Raw genomic sequence first — 22,852 nt, forward strand, 5'->3', positions numbered from 1 at the left:
CCCATAGGTTTTGTCACCTATAGTTTTGCCTATAGTTTTAGCCAATAGTTTGCTTATAGTTTTAGCCATGCCAATAGTAAACTTATGCTCACAACTATAGGCACATGACTAAAAACACGTAATCTAACAAGTATAGGCACAAGGACTAAAATACACTTATCCTCAAAAATATAGGTACAAGAAATAAAAAAACACTTATCTTCACAACTATAGCCTCATGGAGTAAAACAAACACTTATCCTCATAAACATAGGCACAAGAACTGAAAAATCATTTATACCCACAACTATAGGCCCAAGGACGAAAAAACACTTACCTCTATACGTGCATGTGTGTATATGTGGCTGTAAGCGTGTGTGCGTATGTATGCACATATATTATGGGTTTGTGTGTTTGTATGTGCATCTGTACACGTGTGGGTGTAAGTGTGTATATATATATATATGTATGCGTATGTGTGTACGTATGTGTGCGCACGCGTGTACCTGTGTGTGTATATGTGTGTGCATGTGTGGGGCGGTCGGTGTGCGTGTAAATACAGAGGGTTGCGTATATGTACATGAGCTATATGGGCGCGCGTATGTCCGTGTGCACCTGAACGAGTGAATGTGTGGGCCTGCTGACAGGAGGACCGATGTCTGTCGTTGTGTATGTGTGCGTGTGTGTCTGGGTGAACACATGTACGCACACGTATACATATGTATATGTGTGAGTGTCTGTCTGTGCATGTAGCTTAATTTAGCCAGCCATATAGACTAAAGAGCGGAATATGACCACAGTATTGTGTTTGTCTACTCCAGCCAGTCGCCAAATGCTTGCGCACGTCAAAGCCGTTCAATCTGATACCGTAAGCACCCCCTCCATTTACATTAAATTAAAAAAATTTCTTTGCAATCATTTCTTGACCACAACTATAAGCACTCCCATCCCTATTCATATTAAATGCTTTGTGTTTTCTTTTATTTCTTTCCTGACCAAATCTTTCTCACTTTACCAAATGGGTCTGAACTGTTAGTATCACACCATCAGCATATAACTTGAAGCGAAAATGTAGATCTGAGAAATTGTGAAGCATCTTACGTCACCTGACGAAGCTCTCTTGCACTGTGCGTTGCATCTGGTGTTATTACATCGTTCTTCGTCCACTAGGGAGCAGTGCAGAATGAAGCCAAAACAATTGTTGTGCTAATAAATGCTTTCAGTTACACTTCGTCTTCCGTATTAATCTTTTAAAATATACCCCACATACAGCTCGGAATTCCGGACGTAGATCTAACGATAAATGCACGGTATCGCTTATGACACCTGATAGCCATTTATATATGAGGTGGGTGAGTTATAATTAAAAAGAAATTTTCTTGTCTATATGCTGAGAAATAAACACTAAATAAACTTCGTCTTCCGTATTAATCTTTTAAAATATACCCCACATGCAGCTCGGAATCCCGGACGTAGATCTAACGATAAATGCACAGTATCGCTTATGACACCTGATAGCCATTTATATATGAGGTGGGTGAGTTATAATTAGAAAGAAATGTTCTTGTCTATATGCTGAGAAATAAACACTAAATAAACTTCGTCTTCCGTATTAATCTTTTAAAATATACCCCACATGCAGCTCGGAATCCCGGACGTAGATCTAACGATAAATGCACAGTATCGCTTATGACACCTGATAGCCATTTATATATGAGGTGGGTGAGTTATAATTAGAAAGAAATTTTCTTGTCTATATGCTGAGAAATAAACACTAAATAAACTTCGTCTTCCGTATTAATCTTTTAAAATATACCCCACATGCAGCTCGGAATCCCGGACGTAGATCTAACGATAAATGCACAGTATCGCTTATGACACCTGATAGCCATTTATATATGAGGTGGGTGAGTTATAATTAGAAAGAAATGTTCTTGTCTATATGCTGAGAAATAAACACTAAATAAACTTCGTCTTCCGTATTAATCTTTTAAAATATACCCCACATGCAGCTCGGAATCCCGGACGTAGATCTAACGATAAATGCACAGTATCGCTTATGACACCTGATAGCCATTTATATATGAGGTGGGTGAGTTATAATTAGAAAGAAATTTTCTTGTCTATATGCTGAGAAATAAACACTAAATCATCTCACCACGAAAAGAAGTCAAAAACACATGCATTGAATTCGACGCAACAAGCCAGCGAAAATTATTAATAAAATAGATAGCTCTAGATCTATTTTATTAATAATTTCCGTTGGCTTCCTGCGTCGAATTTAACAATGTGTTTGTGACTTCTTTCAGGGGTGAGACGATTTAGCGTCTATTTCTCAGCATATAAAAAAAACCTGTACCACGGGAGCGAAAGATCCTGATGCGCAAAAGGTCAAGACTAAGAAACAAAAAATCTAAGCTGACATCAAAACATGAATTACAGAAAGTCCTTGACCAAATATACGGATTAGAAGACAATCTAAAACAACACTATGATGAAGAACGTAACAATGCAGAAAAGAGAGCCATAGAAAACATCAAGAAAAATACAAAATGTTTCTAAAGTTTTGCAAAGAAATACTCGAATACCAAGTCAACAATAGGACCTCTCCAGAGACAAAATGGGGATGTAGTGAATAACCCTATTGAAATGGCAGAAATGTTGGGTCAACAGTATGAAAGTGTCTTCAGTGAGCCATCTAAAACCATGAAAATCCATAACCCAGGAAAATTCTTCAAGGATATCGACCATACTAAACCTACCCTATCCGACATTGATTTCAATCCAGAAGACATAGAAAGAGCCATAGACAAGCTCTCCATGCACTCGGCTGCGGGGCCTGACGGTTTCAATGCCATGATACTTAAAAACTGCAAGGTACAATTGTTGAAACCCCTTTATATGATATGGAGGGAAACTATGGAGAATGGCAAAATACCAAATACATATAAAGAAGCACACATAACTCCAATACATAAAGGGGAGAGCAAATCAAAACCAAAGAACTACCGACCAATCTCACTGACATCACACATTATCAAGGTCTTCGAAAGAATAGTTCGTGGAAAACTGGTTGAGTTCCTGGAATCCAACAATCTGATGAATTGCAACCAGCATGGATTCAGGTTAGGTAGATCATGTCTTTCCCAACTACTGGCACACCATGACCAAATCCTAGAAAATCTAGAGAATGGATACAACACAGATGTTATTTACATCGATTTTGCCAAGGCATTTGACAAGGTAGATCATGGCATCCTGGGTCACAAACTTCGAAAGCTAGGAGTAGGAGGAAAAGTTGGTACATGGATACATGAGTTCCTTACAAATAGAACTCAAACAGTCACTGTGAATGGAACCCATTCAACACCATCACCTGTGACCAGCAGTGTTCCTCAGGGTACAGTACTCGGCCCAATCCTGTTTCTCATCCTCATCTCTGACATAAATGAAGATACAACCAGCAACGTCTCATCCTTTGCTGATGACACCAGGGTCATGAGACAAATCAAAGACGAGGTGGATACAGAGGCCTTACAAAAGGACCTGACCACCATATATAAATGGCAGGAAACAAACAACATGTTGTTCAATGATAAGAAGTTCGAACTAATTCGCTACGGAACAGATCAAGATCTGAAAAATACAACAAACTACAGAAACCCATCAGGACAACAAATAATGGAAAAACAGTATGTGAAAGATTTAGGCATCCACATGGGAACCAACCTAAAATTCAGAGAACACCTTGACTCAGTCTGTCTTACTGCAAGAAAGTACAGCGGGTGGATCTTGCGCACCTTCAAATCAAGAGATACCTCAACAATGAAAACCCTCTGGAACAGTATGATACTTCCGAGGATTGACTACTGTTCTCAGTTGTGGTCACCAACAACAAAGGGCCAACTATCTAAGATGGAATCGCTCCAAAGAAATTTTACCTCATACTTCTCAGAAACGAGGGACCTGGACTATTGGCAAAGACTCAAAACCTTGAGGATGTACTCAATAGAAAGAAGATTTGAGCGATACCGAATTATATACATTTGGAAAATGATAGAGCAAAAGGTGCCTAACTTTGGTATCAAAACCTACCACTCACTGCGCCACGGAAGACGCTGCCAGCTACCACCAATCAACAAAAAGGCTGGCCAGGCAGCAAAAACCCTGCGAGAATCAAGTCTGTTGGTTCGAGGAGCACAACTATTCAACTCCATTCCGGTACATGTCAGAAATCTATCAGGATGCAGTGTGGATTCATTCAAATTGCAGTTGGATAGATACTTAAGCACCATTAGAGATGAACCCCATCTCCCAGGATATACACAACGTGCACAAACTGACTCAAACTCGCTCCTACACATGTCAAAATTAAACAGAGAATACAACCTGGCAACCACACCAGACTCTGAGGGTGGAGTCTTCGACTTGGCCTGAGCATGGACTCAAACTCAAATGAAATGAAAATGAAATATAGACTAGAAAATTTCTTTCTAAGCCCTTATTGTAATTATACATTTAATTTCACATTAATCGGTCTTCCTTTTGTATGCTGGCAACTGATAACATTGCTTTAAAAAAGTTTTATATATATATACGCCATGATAGATCGTTAGCCACTACACACATTTTTTCTCTCCTTGTTTTCTGTGTCCCTTTCTGTAGAAGAGCGTAGGCTCGAAACGTAAAATACTTTTTCAATTCCTGAGCGTTATACTAATACATCTGTTTGTTTTGTACACCGCCTGTCTTCGTCTTTTGCTTTTTTCGTCGTGGCATCGTCCGTTTTTCTGTCCCTGTTTCGTATACATTCGATCCTTCTTCCAAGAAATCTAATGCTCGTAGCTTAGTTTTTCCTTGGGGCTGGCCGGATCGGAGCGATCTCAAGACTAATCAGCCGAAATTGCTACGATGATCCGGTTCTTGACTGAAGATTGAAGGCTTCGAATGTCCCGTCCGTGTTTTTTGTATCGTCTTAATGTTTTACGTTCTTGTCCCAGTTTGTATTTTTCTACATATAATATATATATATATATATATATATATATATATATATATATATATATATATATATATATATATATATATGTCTTTATAATGAAGGAGAATACAGATTTATATCCGGTTTTATTCAGCAGTTAATTTCTTCTTTTCGTTTCTGCACCTACACAAGTTTCTGCAGTATGTAATTAATGCACACTTCAAAATTTGCAAATTTCTGTGCATTTATTGTTAGTTGCCATTTATGCAGGTTAGGATCAATCACATTGTTCAGATAGAATCTAAATTAAATACAAATCCTGCCGAAATACACGTGGTGCTGTCATTATTTCAAAAATAGCTTAGACCGTCACCTTTTCAACTCTGCTGGTTAAAAACAAAATGACTAGCTGTCCAAGAGATTTCAGTATTTTGCAGACATAGACCATCCGTAAGTGGTGAGTGGTAGTACTAATGCTTAGTATCAAGTTACCTTAAGAATGTTTTTTAATGTTAGGATCATTCCTCTCCGCAGTATTGCTACTTCTACTACTCTTATTATTATTGTTGATAATGTTAGTAATGAACTATAAGCCCATTATTTAATTTGCTGATTTTATAATTAAATTAAATTTATTTGAATTTAAGGATATCGTTAATTTCGTTCCCAAATTGTTCTGTAATCCCTAGAATAAAGTCAATTTATTTAGGAATCTATATTAATTACCCTCTCGACTTGCTATTGTTACTTGATTTCAGTTCTAATTTTAATATTATAGCTTATGCAATCATTCAAATTCATGAAACGCATGTTTAGCTTGGGGAATACAACGTCATGCGCTCTTACATCTATGATTAATTAATTTGAACTTTTAAGTAAGAATTTGGTAAATTTCTCCTGCAAACAATTCACACCATTTGCCTCCTCCGCTATATGGTTTGGCTCTACGAATTATTGTTATTTGTATTCTTTATTTATTATCTTTTCAGGATCAAATTAGTTTATTTAAAATAGTGTATGTTTCTTAATTTTGCGGCCTCTAAATGCGTTATCGCCTTTGGCAATTCTTTTTATGTATGTTTCGCTAGCACCGATGAAATGAAATACTGATCTTCTGAGATATTCTAGCATCTGTACACTATTTCTTTATTTTTAAAGTTAGGCTCAGAGGGACATAGTCTATTTATTGCGCAATTACAATTTTTATCTGTAGCTCTAGTTTTATATCTTGTTTTCTTTCATGATTATTACTTTTGCGCTTTCTGCCCTTTTTATCTTCTAATTTACATTCTGTTTCCGATTTTAGTTTCGCTTTCCAATATGTTATTATGTTATTATGTAATTTGGGTTATCATTCACAACGTCTCTATTATTATTATTATTATTATTATTATTATTATTATTATTATTATTATATTTTGACTTCTACTCTGTATTTCTACAAGTTGACTCCATCAAGTCTCACCCAGAGACCTCAAAAGACAAGTTAGAAGTTCATGTTAGTGTTATGCCTAGGGTGTCATTTATTTGGTTTTACACATAGTATTGGTCTAGAGAATGTTTAAGAAAACATAAGAATATAATAAGTTTGTTTTATTATTATTATTATTATTATTATTATTATTATTATTATTATTATTATTATTATTTTATTGTCTTTGAACAGCTTTTAACGCTGGAGATTACTACGGTATCATCTGTTCACTACCAGTGAACTAAGGTAACACCCCTTATTTTTCGAGCACCATCTGGAGTATTCGAACAGTTCCAAGCAGTGCAACTACTCCACACTTATGGCATCCCCTATTTGTTCCATGTACGTCTCAAGATTTTTACTCACTGTTCCCAGGGCTCCGACAATTATTGGTACTACTACCACCTTTTTCAGCGACCACAACTGCTTAACCTCCCAAGCTGACCTGTTATATCTATCAACTTTTCTTTATTCTTTATCGCATACCTTGTTGTCAGCTGGGCATGCTGTATCTATGATCCAGCATCGTTTGCTTTTTTTCTCAACTAATACTATGTCTAGTTTCCTATTCTCTATCTCATGGTCGCACTGAATCATAAAATCCAGTAGAATCTTTGCATTATCATTTTTGATGATGCCTTCGGTTTATGTTCGTACAACTTTTTTGCTCTGTCAAATGCATACCTGTTGTAAAGTGTCCAATGGACAAGCCTAGCTATATTGTCATGACATCACTCGTATTCTTTCTGGGCTAGTGGCGTACATTGACTGATAATATGCCATACGGCTTCACCATTTGGTCCACAAATTCTGCATTTATCACTTTCTGCTGCGTTGTCTACTCTGTATTTGATCTAATTGGTTCTTAATGCTTGTTGTTGCGAAGCATAGATTAGAGCCTCCGTTTCCGGTTTTAAATCACCTTGTCCACAAATTCTGCACTTAGCACTTTATGGAGTTTTCTCTACTTTGTATTTGATGTAATTGGTTCTTAATGCTTGCTCTTGGACAACACCGATTAGAACCTCCGTTTCCAGTTTTAAATCCTTTTTAGTTATCCATAGCCACCTTTTCTCTCTGTCTGTCTCATCTTCAACATCTCTCTGAAATTGACCATGCATTCTTTTCTTTACCCACCTATTTTCAGTTTCATTCATTCTCAAGTGCTTATACAGTGCTTTATCTTTGCAATCTTCCATCCTACGCAAGCCTGACCTTCTTCCAGTAATAGTGATTCTGTGAAATTTTTTACAGTTATATTATTTTTTCTAATGCTGTGTTCGCAACCAATTAGTCCTCTTCTCCCTCGTTTTCTTGGTGCATACAGTTTGCCTGTGTCACTAATTGGGTGGAGTATCCCATATCTTGTCAGCAACTTCCTTGTCTTTCTCTCAAAGCTATCTAGTACGTCTTCTGTCCATGCGATTACCCGTGCATGGAAAAATAACTCTCAAACACTGGGATGTCTACAATTTCCTGTGAGTATCTAAAATTTCCTTCAATATGACTGAAAGCTTGGGGAGGGGAGGTAGTGGATAATCTTCATGTAATACAGCACAGACATTTAAATGGACAGGGTTTTTCTAAGGATATAGGTAGCACTTGTCAGCACAATCTTTTGGATTTCTCTGAGACATGGTTCTCCTGGGATCTTATCTAGATGATTCTGACATCCCTTTTTTATCATACCTAGGGCATCAACAATAACAGGAACAGTTCTCACTTTAAGATACCACATCTTTTGTATTTCAATTTCCAGGTCCTTAAATTTACTTAGTTTTCCAAATTCCTTGACAGATATTTTTATCAGTGGGAATACTTACATCTACAAGTGTACAAGTCTTTCCTTCCTTGTCTTTAATAATTATATCTGGTCGATTAGCCTGGATCGTTCTGCCAGTGTTGACTTGAAAACCCCAGAGGATTGTGAAATTTTTATCTTCAACGACTGGCTCAGGATGTTCATACCAGTAAATTATGTTCATACTAGTAAGCAGGAGTGCTGATTTTGTAGTGTTTACACATTTTCCAATGTGAATACTCTTCTACCCTATAGTAAGGATTTTTATATTCGTTTGGTGCCAGCACAGAACATCCCCAAACGAGATAGTCTGTTGTTTCGTCAAATGTATCGCAGAATCTGCATTTTGGGTCAGAACCGTTTTGAAGAACGTTAGCCTGGTAGATTTTTTTTGTGAGCAAGTTTTGGTCTTGTGCCACCAATATGAAACCTTCAGTCTCTGATTTCAGTTCTGAACTTCTCAGCCACTGATAGGTTGTTGCTTGATCTACATCATCATTTTGAGTTCGAAGTATATACTATCCAAGCAGAAGCTTCTGGCTCCATCGCTCCTCAATTTGTTTCTGCTTGTTCTTTTTTGCAGTCTGCTTGATCCATTTTTGTGGCAGTGGTTTCAGGTTCTTAAAATATTTCAGGATTAATGTCAAGTTCCCTTGCGAATTTTCAAGCTTCCTTGACAATAGAATGTGATTTTACGCTGCTTTCGTGTTTGCACACAAGTCGCAGCGTACAGTGCTCTGTACTAGATAAATACCTGTTCAGTGATATTGTGAAGGTCTTATAGCACAGTTCTACCTACATCATTCCACTTCGTCCATTACTTCTAGCTAGGTACAGACGATCAACATCTGCTTTTGGGAGGTGCATGTTCTTAGAAGTTAGTAGTTTTCTTGTCTTCCTGTCTAGGTGTTGGGGCTCTGTAAGATTCCAGTTAATGATGTTAAAACTATATTGGACTATTTGAAGTGTCAGGGTGTTAATGGCTTCAATGCGATTTTTGGAGTTGAATTCAATTTTTAGTATGAGTCATACTCTCCTGTAATACTCCTTTCATATTATTTTATTTCATAGTAGCATGTTGTATACCTTCTCCTCCGTTTATCTCCAGGTATTTAAAAATTTTCTTGGGGGTCAAGTTCCTTGGTGGTAATGCTGGTATCTAATTTAATGGAAGCTGTTTGCCTGAACTTGCCTCTTACCAAAGTTGCTTCAGTACACTTATCAAGGCCAAAGTTCATTCCAATGTCATTGTTGAATTCTTTAACAGTTCTAAACTTAGATTTGTGTCCCTTAATATTAATTCTAGGCATTCTCAGTTTATAAGGTTCTGGTTTGTCTGCTATCTCATATTTTCCATTATGCCTGTGGCTATTAAGTTTATTCTCCTTAGGTTGTTGCTGTTTGTTACTTTATAGTTCTTAGTTATTTCATTCTTAAGAAGGGAAGTGCATGAAGTAAGAAATGCTTAAATTATATAGGTTATCCGTTTTATCTGCATGCACCAGTCCTCCATTTTTATACCTTAGTTCTTTGGTAATTACATGTAATTTCCTTAAATGTTCATTCCCACATACTGGGAATTTCTTAAATTTAATATTCTTGACTATACACCACAGTCCATCCCCAGATGCCATCAATTACTGGCTTGGTGGTGGGTATTTCCTCATTTTATAAATCCTCTGTATCTGTGGAGTTTCTTCACTGATGCGATGATTGGAGTTTCATTCTTCTTATCAAAGAAGTAAGCTCTCCACCTCCATATATACATACATACATACATACACACATACATACATACATACATACATACATACATACATACATACATACATACATACATATATATATATATATATATATATATATACAATTAAGGGCTCCTAAAGGGCTCTTAATTTAGGAGCCCTTAATTGTATAACTACATGAATAATATTTTTCTATATGAATAATATTTTTGTCTTATGACTAATTCGTCTTTTGTGCTGGGCACCTGGTAGTAAATAATATTACTACCCTTCTTGTTTATATATATATATATATATATATATATATATATATATATATATATATATATATATCAAATTAAATCAAAAACAGAACACAAAGGATGTCGCGGTACACGTGTTTCAAGCTTTATAAACGACATATATATATATATATATATATATATATACATATACATACATATACATGTGTGTGAATATTGGTTGGCAGTTTATCGCTTTCTGCTGCCACTCATCAAATTTTGACGCAGTGGTATGTGAGATCTATGGAGTGTAATTTCAAATTGTAGTAACTGGATTTCAACGGGTAGTTACTGGATTTCTGGTATTGATATCCATTAATATTAACCTCATTCAGCTGTTATTCAAAATATCCACTTCAGACAAAGACAAATATAGAATTATGGAATGAAAATGTGAAATTATCTTACCGTATAGTTCGGCATATCTATGTTCTCTGTACATTGCAAATACAAAGGTGACATATCAAAAGCTCTTACAAGTGTAGTACTACGTTTAAACCTAAAACAAAAATCAGTAAATTATATTCTACTCAACGCATGAAATATTCTAAATCTCATCTATTTAATACTTCCGAATATAGTTGTTATTCATACACTTTTTCATATTTTACACTTTTTCTATATCTTACACTTTTTGGATGTAATGAGGTAAATAGCGCAGCAATGATGTCTAGAAACTGGAAGACTATCGAACTGGAATTGTTCCCCATAGCTTGGTTCATAGCCGAACATTATTCGCCCGGTAACCTCATTGCGGTAGTGCGGAAAAGCAATGTAATTACCATAACAATGGCGCAAATAGAGCAGAAAAAGATTGAATTTATCTGCTCCTCTGCACTTATTAGGCAACACTTTGACAAACGCGAAACCGTTTTTAAAAACTGGCGATTTTCCATGTGAAACACCTGACACAATTCTGGCATCTCACGGGGTAAACCTGATAAGGAAGGTAACAACAGCAACAAGACAACTATCGACAAGGAAATTCATATGCATAGAGATGCAAATATTGAATAAGTAAATGAAAAAAAAACTTCCTAAGAGAAGCAGCCCCAACACCACCTCTCAAAGTAGCAGAAAAGGAAAAGTAACCAGCTGTCAAAGATAAAAAGAAAACTGCAGGAAGAACAGCAAAAGAAAGATCCAATGTAAAAGGTGTCTGCTAGCATGGAGAGATGGGGACAAACTACTGCTTTGTGCATCCAAGGCTCAGGTAGAATGGAACCCACAGTAAAAACCACTCTTCACTCAGCTAACAAGACAGAATAAAATCACGCCAAGAGCGATTCATATCCGAAGACACACCTGCAAAGAATACCACAAAATCTGTGTGCAGATACAGTGCGAGCTGCAATATTACAACAGCAAATTGTTTTAAGTTTATCAGAAAAGACTGCGCAGTGGCTGACAAGGCTGAAAACAAAACAAAGCCATGCACGTTCAAACACAAGACCGTTACAAATAATAACGACTTGTAGGTATGCGGTATTTCGTCATGCAACCATAACACAATATAAATCATATTAACGTTTTTATAAGTCAACTAGCACTATGATCCAGCAACGCCGGGTCATAGTGCTAGTGCATGCATATACAACTGCGTGCGTGCGCACATACACGCGAGTACTGTCCAAATCTCCGACCAATCACATACAGCTAGCTGGCATTCAATTGGCGTATAAAGTTTCAGGCATTTTGATTGGGTTTTGGATAGAAAATTCACAAAAGAGTAACTTCTATTGATTTTTTAATGGCTTTGCGGGGTGACTGGGGAAATGTAAAGATATGCACGACCACCCTTGGGCGGTTTTGAATAACCATAGAAAGTGCGAGCCCTCTAACTGAAATATTGTGGATTTGTATAAAGGACACACACACACACACACACACACACATTTTGCCGTTTATATATATAGATGCCGCGTTCTACTGTGCGCTTTTTCATGCCTTGTTAACGTTATCTCTACAGTTATTCTAGAGAAACTGCAGCCAGAACTGATGTTTTTTTTACTAAGTTTCGTATCAAGACGTCAGATGTAAACAAACAATGAGATCGAAACCTTTCATCATCCTCGAACACATTTGCTTAAATAGCCACAATATATACCAGTGGCTAGTTACTGGATTTATCAGTTTTACATATTAAACTCATTCCCGGAAGATGGTGCGTAAATACTAATGACTTTTTCATGTTCGATCTCATTATTTGTTTACATCTGACATCTCGGATACGAAACGTTGTAACGAAAATCAATGCTGGCAAGAGATTCTATAGAATATCTACAGAGAAAAGCCTTACCAAGTAATGTAAAACGCACTGCTGCTAACACAGTAGAATACGGTATTAACCTATAAAACCGTTTAATATACGTTATAGTATGGTTGTATAACGAAATACCACGTGCCTATAAGGCATTAATATTTACGTTCCAGAAATACTAACAAAACTAGATCAATGCATAAATGTGTTTCTCGTGGGTGATTTGAACCTTTCCAACAGCAAATGGAAGGAAGGCATCATAATCTCAGGAATGACAAGCAAAGAGCGCAGCCAAGCAGATTCTCTGTTTGATATCACGGAAATGATGTTCCCTATCCAGTTTGAATTTTGCAAGTTCAAACTTTTTGCAAGTCAATTGAAACATAGATACTCCAGCAAAATTGGCAAAAAGCGTCTTTCTATGCAAGACATGAACATGAAGCTTAAAGAATTCATGACAATTACGTCATATGCGTTAAATTCGTCCCAGAAAAGAGAGCCAACACATAAATAAACATCATTCTCCTTTCATGATAAGGAGAATAAAGATCTCTAATAACTGAAATAAACAACTTAATGTTAGTTCAAGCAGAACGGAACCCAGGTCAAAACTACTCTCCACTCAGCCAACAAGATAGGATAAAATTCATATCCTAGCACACACCTCGTAGAGATCGAAAATAATCTCAGATACTCCTATCAAAAAGAAAGAGAGGAAAGAGAAACCAGTGTGGTGGAAAATATAGAAATGAATCCTAAAGCCTTCTACAAGGAAGAATCTGTCTCAGTGCTCTACATGATAGGGCCACAGTTTGAAGAGAACGGCTCACTAACTGCAGACCCCAGGAGGATAAGTGTGCTGCTACATAAAAAATTCCAAAGTGTCTTGATCTCTTCACTGGGAAATATGCAAATAAGCGAGGTCTTATGGATTTTCAACGTTGCAAATCCACACGGAAAGAGTTGCAACCATCGATTACATCGCCATAAATGAGAAAGATGCAATATTGGCCATTGATGAGATAAGCTCGAACTTATCAACCGACCCAGACAGATATCCGGCTGTTCTTTTAAATACATGCAAGAAAGCCCTCGCATCAGAGTTTCCTTGCAGGTTGTAAAATTCCCAAACTATGAAAAGAAGATATGATATGCCCTGTCCATAAACGAGATAGTAGAGGAGATGTTAAAAATTACAGGCCTATCTCTCTAGCTGCACATATTAGCAAGGTCATGAAAAGCATTGTCAGAAGGTGACTGATCACTTTCCTGGAAGGATTTAACTTAATCACAAACATGCAACGTAGCTTCTGTCCAGGAACAAGCTGCTTCATACAACTACTACAGTATTGGAAAATTACTATTTTTAAATCTTACAACGTGAGATATTCAGCAACAGTACTTTGCAGTAAAGATTGTTTGCCAATATATTATGGCAGTCCTAGTTTAGGACGAATGTTACTGTAATTTAGCCCCTGAGGACATCGTCTCCAGCTGGTTATACGGCACGATCTGTGTCCTTATATTTTCGAACATGGGAATCTAGCACCCCCACTCAGCTCAAAACAATATCCCTAAACCAGGACTGCCATGTTATGTTGGCAAACAATTTTTACTACTACAGCACTATGACTGAGTACTAAAACAACAACTCAACCTATGTCAATTGTAGATGTGATATTGCTCGATTTTGCCAAAACTATCCTCAAAGTTTGATCATGAGATATGTTACAAACTGCGTGACCTTGGTGTCACTGGAAAATTAGGAGTGTAGTTGCATGACTTTAAAAATGCCAGAAGTTAGTTGTTGTTAATGGTGCCCTATTTCAGGGGACATCAATTACCAGTGGAGATCCCCAGGGAACTATACTACTGTTTGTGATGAGTCTGTCAGACATACAGACAGTCACTTTCCCCATCTATACTGATGATACAAAAGTATCAGATCAAGGTGTTTGATGACATCCTAAGAAACTGCAGAAATACCTGAATGTGACATGAAGGTGGGCTGAAGAAAATAAAGTTCAGTTCAATACTGAGAAGTTTGAAGCACCCTACTGCCTGCCCGCCAACAGACCACGATCGGAATACACAGGATCGGAGGATAGTGCAATCGTCTGGGAGTCCACATGAGTAATACTGCAACATTTCATTTGCATATTACCAAGATAGCAACACTGTATCGGAGAGTAGCTGGATGGGTTTTGAGATCATTCAGAACAAAAAAATAAAAGATTACCAAGCTACTCTGATCGAGAATCTTCGTTGTCAGTTACTTGCTCCTATCTGTGGTCACCGTAGAACGTAAAACTGGTGGTGGAACTCGAGGCAATCCAATGCCATTACACAAAAAATATTGACTAGCTGAAACAGATGATCCAATCATTAGGAAGAAGGCTTGAAAGATATACAATGACATACATATGGAAGAGCCTTGAAATTGAAAGCTATATCAGACACCGGACGGAACGACACTGCATAGTAACAAAGATCTCGTCTCCTCCATTTTAAATAAGGACGCAATATTGCAACAGTCTGGATTTCGAGGGTCCACAACTATTCAACATTCTGCCAAACGATTTCAGAGATTTTCAAGGTGTAGATATGGAGGTCTTTTCGAAGAACATCTGACAAAGTTTTATCTGAGGAGATAGAGAGAAGAGACTTGTTATTATATCTGTTTTCTTTATTACCCACACGGGTTTAAACATAGGGAACCAAACAAGGACAGGCACTACGGATTAAGTCGATTACATCGACCCCGTGCGTAACTGGTACTTAATTTAATATCGACCCCGAAAGGATGAGGCAAAGTGACCTCCGGCGAATGTTGAACTCAGAACGTAACGGACAGACGAATACGGCTATGGATTTCATTCACCGGCTTGCTAACATTCTGCCCTCTCGCCGCCTTCAGATTGTTATTAATTAATCATTATTGTTGGGGCTGGGCTCAGGTTCGTCTTATTCCTTGTAGGAACTATGTGGAGTATCCACAAGTTTCACAGTCTTTCACTTCTTAGAACCCTTCTGATACCTTGCTGTCCCTTAAGAGAAAACTTTTCTGAGGACTCTACTGGGCAATTCTATTTCAATTTCCTGTAAGCCATTTGTCTATATCTCGCTTACTCTTCCCAACGCACCATTATTCAGCCACGACCTTTATTTGTTCTCATGCTCCAAATTCTTCCTATTTCAAGTTTTAAGGGATTGTATTCTCTTTGTTTTTCTTCCTCTTCCTATACGTTCCTAGAATCAAATGGTCACGATGAGTCGATAAGTAAGCAACTCCGCTTTTCTATATCTATAAGTGTTATATCAGGTCTATTATTTTCTAAATTCTTGTCCATTTGAATAGAAAAATCTTACATTTCTCCGACCCAGGTACCCTTTCGATTGGTACCATGTGTTTCCAGCTTCAAATCCTCATTTCTAGCACAATTTCTGATCACGCCTTGTTCTTGAGCTGCGCATATAAATGCTTCAGTTCCCATCTCCAGGTCACTCCTCCCTCCAGCTGTGTTCTGTATCTGTCTTCTGTATCTGTTTCGATGCAATCGTAGCAACTGATCACACATATTCAACCCTTTCTTCTGGACAAGTAAAGCCTATCGTTGTCACTTTTAGTGTGGAAGGCTCCGCGTTCTGTCAACATTTTCTTCATTTTGTATCTGTTTTCATCAGTTCTTTCTTTTGCCATTTTATAATTCCAGCTCCTTACCGAAGTGGTGCTATCGACCATGTAGTAACTGCTTGGATTTTATCCCATCTGCTTAATTTTGAACGCAACATTAAGGTTACAAAAGGTATATGTATCACAGCCATATGTGCGTGACATGGTGATTTCATATCAAGCTAAATAGTGCCTGACCTTGCATGTAGAACCCAGTTAGAATTTTCCTCAGTTTGAGTAGCCCATCATGCTCAAAAGGTCATTGAATAAGGGTTGATAAAGGATGATGAACGACACACCCATGTTTCCAGAGGTGAATTATTCAAATTCCAAAGATTTCCTCTCAACACATGGCTATAATGATCTGCAACCACTTCTGCTTGTGATCAGAGATGCACGTATCATCAGCCATTGAGGGACCTGCTTAACTGATTAAGGTCAAACAACTGACCTGCAAGTCTGTGGTATTGAGCAGAATATTTGCTGTAGCTCATCTTTTATACCAAGGCAAAACATGTACATGATAACACTTCCAATCAGTTTAGTTCAAAAGCCATGAAAGTTACTGCCTGCTATTGTATCAGATTATCATTATGTTTATCATTATTTTGTTCTATAATTGATATTACTGTTATTATACGCATTGTGTCACACCTCTTGCAAAGTTTATATGTGGAATTCCTCCCTCTGAAACTTTTGTATTAATTTCCTACATACCTTTTTCGTAGCTAATGCTTTTTTCTGTATCTGTTTCAACAAATAAAATTACCATTCAGGTTTAAGCTGTAGGGTGATACACAAGCATTAAATTATCAGTGCATTGTATCGTATGGCTGAAACAGTAGTAAGCTAATGAAATGCATGACATAATTTCCTTTCCTTTGTCATTTTAATTTCCCATGTGTTTTTGTGTATGTGTGTGTGTGTGTGTGTGTGTTTCTTCTTCTTGCGCGCACGAATGTTTGTGTGTGTGAATAGGTATGTATATACGTACGTATATATACTTATATATGCAAGCATGTGTGTATGTATGTATGTATGTGTATATGTATGTATGTATGCATGTGTGTATATGTGTGTATGTGTGTATGTATGAGTGTATATGCGTGTTATGTTTCTAAAAAAAAAAATTAAATTAAATGGACGTAATTTCCCCCAATTTCTTCTCGATCGAAATTTACCATTATATTTTGAGTGTATCGATGTTTATTTCCGGATTTTTGATGAATGACTAGAAAATTTATTTTCATGAAGATTAAAAAAAAAGTGAATATTTAGTTTGCTTTCGACTTTCAGAATTTTTTATGAAAAGACAATTTGGATTTAATAGCACATTAGTGAAACATCTGTGGAGGCGCAATGGCCCAGTGGTTAGGGCAGCGGACTCGCGGTTTCGATTCCCAGACCGGGCGTTGTGAGTGTTTATTGAGCGAAAACACCTAAAGCTCCACGAGGCTCCGGCAGGGATGGTGGTGATCCCTGCTGTACTCTTTCACCACAACTTCTCTCACTCTTACTTCCTGTTTCTGTTGTACCTGTATTCAAAGGGCCGGCCTTGTCACTCTTGTGTCACGCTGAATATCCCCGAGAACTACGTTAAGGGTACACGTGTCTGTGGAGTGCTCAGCCACTTACACGTTAATTTCACGAGCAGGCTGTTCCGTTGATCGGATCAACCGGAACCCTCGTCGTCGGAACCGACGGAGTGCTTCCATCCATCCAGTGAAACATCTTATCGCCTCTTTCTGTTGTGTCTTGGAAGAGTCATTTTCTTTTTGTGCCTTATATGATATAACACACTCACCGGTAAAATCTAAGGCACACTCACCGGTAAAATCTAAGGCACACTCACCGGTAGAATCTAAGGCACACTCACCGGTAAAATTATAAGGCACAAAAAGAAAATGACTCTCCCCAGACACAACAGAATATGCTTCAACACACGAACTCATATAAAGAATCTTGCAAACCAAATCCCAAAACGAAATCTTATCGCCTGTTTTCGCTAAAATAATGTTTCACACAAACAGATAAATTGATTGAAATTTAGTAATGCTTGCTTCTAACTTACCTCTACGCCGTTCATTAGATAATTATATTCGGGACATATTAAAGCATTTCCTGCATATGAAGCCTCGACATGCAACCATATTTTGTGTTCCCGGCCTGAAAAACAATGCGTTGCCATACAGTTCTGTATTTAAGAGATAAGGAATTATGTACATTATTTAGATTATTTACATTTGACGGATATTTATTCTCATCTAGTTTATTATTAACACAATATTTCGGCTGATATACTCTCCTGCCTTCATCGGGTGTCTTGGGGAAATTTCGAACCTGGGTTCTTATTCCTAAGGTATTTTTCGATAGTATTATTATTATTATTATTATTATTATCAATATTATTATTATTATTATTATTATTATTATTATTATTATTATTATTATCAATATTATTTATTATTATTATTATTATTATTATTATTATTATTATCATATTATTATTATTATTATATTATTATTATCAATATTATTATTATTATTATTATTATTATTTATTATTATTATTATTATTATTATCATTATTATTATTATTATAATTATCATTATTATTATTATTATTATAATTATTATTATTATTATTATCATTATTATTATTATCATTATTATTATTATTATCATTATTATTATCATTATTATTATTATTATTATTATTATTATTATTATTATTATTATTATTATTCAGGTCACTGCCTGGAATAGAATTCGGAATTTTGGGTTTAGTAGCCCGCGCTCTTAACCACTACGCTCGTAGGCAATTATGGAGTAAATTTTAGGGCTTGTGGGTAATGGTTAAGAGCGCGGGCTATTAACCCCAAGATTCCGAGTTCAATTCCAGGTAGTGACCTGAATAATAATAATAATAATAATAATAATAATAATAATAATAATAACATCGAAAAATACCTTAGGAATGAGAACCCAGGTTCGAAATTTCCCTCAAGACATTTGTTGAAGGCTGGAGGTTATATCAGCCGAAACGTAGTGTTAACAACAAACAAGATGAGGACAAATATCTGTCAAATGTAAATAATGTAAATAATGCGTTGCTATGTTGTGAATATTCATGCTGTAGGAACTTAAGAAAAACTATCAACAGGAACACCACAAACAATTAGGAGAATAAGCTTGTAATAATTTTCTATTGTAGAGGTTCTCTTTTGTTTAATTTGAACATGCAGGGATTGGATTGTGAAATAATACAATGTGTTTGTAACCGTGCTTTAGAAACTATAATATTCGATAATATTGACAGTACGTTTTTAGGACCGCCATGCTTAAGGGATATGTTGACTGTGGCCGGTTAATAACCATAATGTCCTCAACGAAATTTTAATATTAAGAATATAAAAGATTAAAATTACTAGAGAATATAGCCGTAAAGACGAACAAGTTATAGCTACCAAAGTAATATAAAGATTAAATATATACCATAGGCGCAGGAGTGGCTGTGTGGTAAGTAGCTTGTTTACCAACCATATGGTTTCTGGTCCAGTCCCACTGCGTGGCACCTTGGGCAAGTGTCTTCTACTATAGCCTCGGGCCGACCAAAGCCTTGTGAGTGGATTTGGTAGACGGAAACTGAAAGAAGCCCGTCGTATATATGTATATATATGTATGTGTATGTATGTGGGTGTGTCTGTGTTTGTCCCCCTAGTATTGCTTGACAACCGATGCTGGTGTGTTTATGTCCCCATCACTTAGTGGTTCGGCAAAAGAGACCGATAGAATAAGTACTGGGCTTACAAAGAATAAGTCCCGGGGTCGAGTTGCTCGATTAAAGGCGGTGCACCAGCATGACCGCAGTCAAAATGACTGAAACAAATAAAAAGAGAAAAAGAGATAATTAAAGCAACTTACATACAGCACCAAGTTCGTCAATGTTATCAAATGCACACACAGAAACTGTACCCAAAGTTGCACAAATCTGAAAAATTAGAAAATTAGAAAATTCTTATAACTTTTCTGTGGTTATTTTTGACAAATTGTTTGACTGAATATCACGTACATCGTAAAGGTACATGGATTACTGGTTACGTGAAGGGGCCTAGATACAACGAACACTGTGAAGGTGCATGGATTAGCGGTTACGGTGCTCGGCTTATTAGGGTCCTGCTTTAGCTCACAGCCACAAAATGTTGTGGGTTGGGTTAGGTTTAGGGTTACGGCGGTTTTGTGCTGTTGAGCAAGATACTTTATTTTAGTTGCTCCACTCAAGCCATTTCACATTCTGTGTTCACGCTGAATCTCCTTCAGAACCACGTTCAGTGTACGCATGTCTGTGGAGTGCTCAGTTACATGCACATCAGTTTTGCGAGAGACTAGTTCCGTTTATCGGATCAACTGGAACAGCCATCGTAGTAACCGACGGAGTGCTATTTCTAAAGCATTTTATCATCCTTATATGTGTTAGAGCATCTCTAAAATATGGGCTACGTTCCAAAGTTGTTTGCAAAGATCTGTGGCATAGTCTACACAACATTTACCACTTGTAAGCTGGCAGAGTCGTTAGTACTCCGGACAAAATGCTTAGCAGCATTTAGTCTGGCTGTATGTTCTGAGCTCAAATTCCGCTGAGGTCGACTTTGTCTTTCTTCATTTTGGGGAGTGTGTAACATAAGAACCTGTTACACACGGGTGTCAATGTAATCGACTTGCGGCCTCGCCCGACCTTGCTGGCATTGTGCCAAAATTTGAAACCAAAATCGTTCAAAGATTCAGTGTTTAACAATTTAAACGTCTTTTACTTCTCCATACATAAAGCTGATCATCTCAACGAAGTGGAGAAAGAAACTTTCGAAAACATTATCGTCAATAAAGTTTAATATTGTTTTTCTTTCACGTGTCCAGGTGGCTTAAAGTTATTAGTCTAAGGGAAGTAACTTTCGTATAGCTACTATGTTAGTTATCTCCCTTGACTGCTCTATTTCTAGAGGAGCAAATATAATTGTTTTCAAGGCGTGTGTTTGTTCTTGAGCAAGCTTGAGAACAAGTTTGCAGTGTTTTATGGTAAATAACTTACCTTGCCGAAGAATATGGAAGTATTTAATTCGTGTTGTACCAATTCGGCAACGGATTAAAAAAATATATGTTAAAATATAGAACCAAACACGAATTGAAAAGAGGAGTGTGCAGTAAAATAGTTCAGGAAAATAATTTCAAAAACATAAACAACTCCGTTGATTCGGAAAATTTCAGTTAGAAGTCGTCATAAAATGCTGAACGACTGTTTTGTTTGACTGCTTTAACACGTGACTACCACACTGAATAATTCTTCATTCAACTTGAACCGCAGCTTGAAAGCAGACCCACGCTTATGTATCTATTGCGAGCTGGCAGAAACGTTAGCACGCCGGACGAAATGCGTAGCCGTATTTCGTCTGGCGTTACGTTGTGAGTTCAAATTCCGCCGAGGTCGACTTTGCCTTTTATCCTTTCGGGGTCAATAAATTAAGTAACAGTTACGCACAGGGGTCGACTTTGCCTTTTATCCTTTCGGGGTCAATAAATTAAGTACCAGTTACGATGTAATCGACTTAATAATCCCTTTGTCTGTCCTTGTTTGTCCTCTCTTTGTTTAGCCCCTTGTGAGTAGTAAAGAAATATATTGGGGATAGCACATAGCACTCCGAATGTGTGTGAGTTTGTGTGTGTGTGTGTGTGTATGTGTGCATGTGTGTGTGTGTGTCTGTGTGTGTGTGTCAGTGTGTGTTTGTGTGTGTGTCTGTGTGTGTGCGTGGGGTGGTGGACGTGTGTGTATGTCTGTGTGTGCGTTAGAATCTCAGCCCCTCCACCACAGTATGAAAATTTGTTTTATCTACTATAATAATAATAACCCTCATCTGAAGTCGCTAAAGATGCAATAAATTGAATTTCTTCTGGTTTAATAGTTAGCGATATGAAAATGTAGGTAAAATAGAGCTGGTCCCCAAAGTGTTTGTTGTAGCTGTAATTGTTGTAGCAGAATTGGCTGCTGACTCGGTCATCAACCGTGGGTTGAATTAAGGAGTGGGTGATGCTGGGTCAGTTGTTGTTATTGCAATTATTGTGGTGCTCGTGGTAGCGACGACGGTGCTGGTGATTTTCCTTGCTGCTGTTGAAAACTATGTGAAGAATGGTTGCTGTAGTTAGAGATGGCCTGAGTTTAATGATTGCAACAAGTAAAAGGAAAATAAAAACTTCTAATATATCGGAAGTTTTGGCCAAGTTAGACGTCAAGAAAGGTGGAACCCCCCCTCCCCCCGAAAACTATAAGCATGGGGCTTTTGTCCACTTTCACACTTTAAGTAGGGGCTTTTGTCCGTAATCGGCTGGCTACGTGGCTGGTGCGCGTGTATGTGCGTGTGTGTCTGTGTGTGTGCGTGACGGTGCAAGCGTGTGTATGCGTGTGTTTGTGCGTGTGGGGGTTTGTGCATGCGTGTGTATGTGGGTGTGCGCATGGGGAGGGTGCACGCGTGTATGTGTGTGCGCGTGTGTGTGTGTATGCGTGCGTGTGTGTGTGCATGTGTGTGTGTGAATGAGTGAGTGTGTATATGTGTGTGTATATGTGTGTGTGTGTATGCGTGTGCATGTATGTGTGTGTGAGTGAGTGAGT

The 22,852-nt window shown here is 37.4% G+C and overlaps 1 protein-coding gene across 3 annotated transcripts in view; it reads right to left on the bottom strand.

Annotated features, from left to right (window-relative positions):
- Positions 1-22,852, bottom strand: part of LOC115209452 (aromatic-L-amino-acid decarboxylase-like) — a 96,914-nt gene that overhangs the window by 60,539 nt on the left and 13,523 nt on the right. For 2 of the 3 annotated variants that reach the window (XM_036500983.1, XM_036500984.1), the window contains exon 1: positions 10,670-10,755. Coding sequence is in view for 1 of the 3 variants with exons in the window: in XM_036500985.1 (XP_036356878.1) it covers positions 20,119-20,185 (67 nt within the window). In the remaining 2 variants the exon portion in view is untranslated. Of the gene's footprint in view, positions 1-10,669; positions 10,756-20,118; positions 20,186-22,852 lie in introns of those variants that run through there. The other variant, XM_036500985.1, reaches the window with a different exon arrangement.

Source organism: Octopus sinensis, linkage group LG3 (assembly GCF_006345805.1).
Source record: "Octopus sinensis linkage group LG3, ASM634580v1, whole genome shotgun sequence".
Lineage (NCBI taxonomy): Eukaryota > Metazoa > Mollusca > Cephalopoda > Octopoda > Octopodidae > Octopus > Octopus sinensis.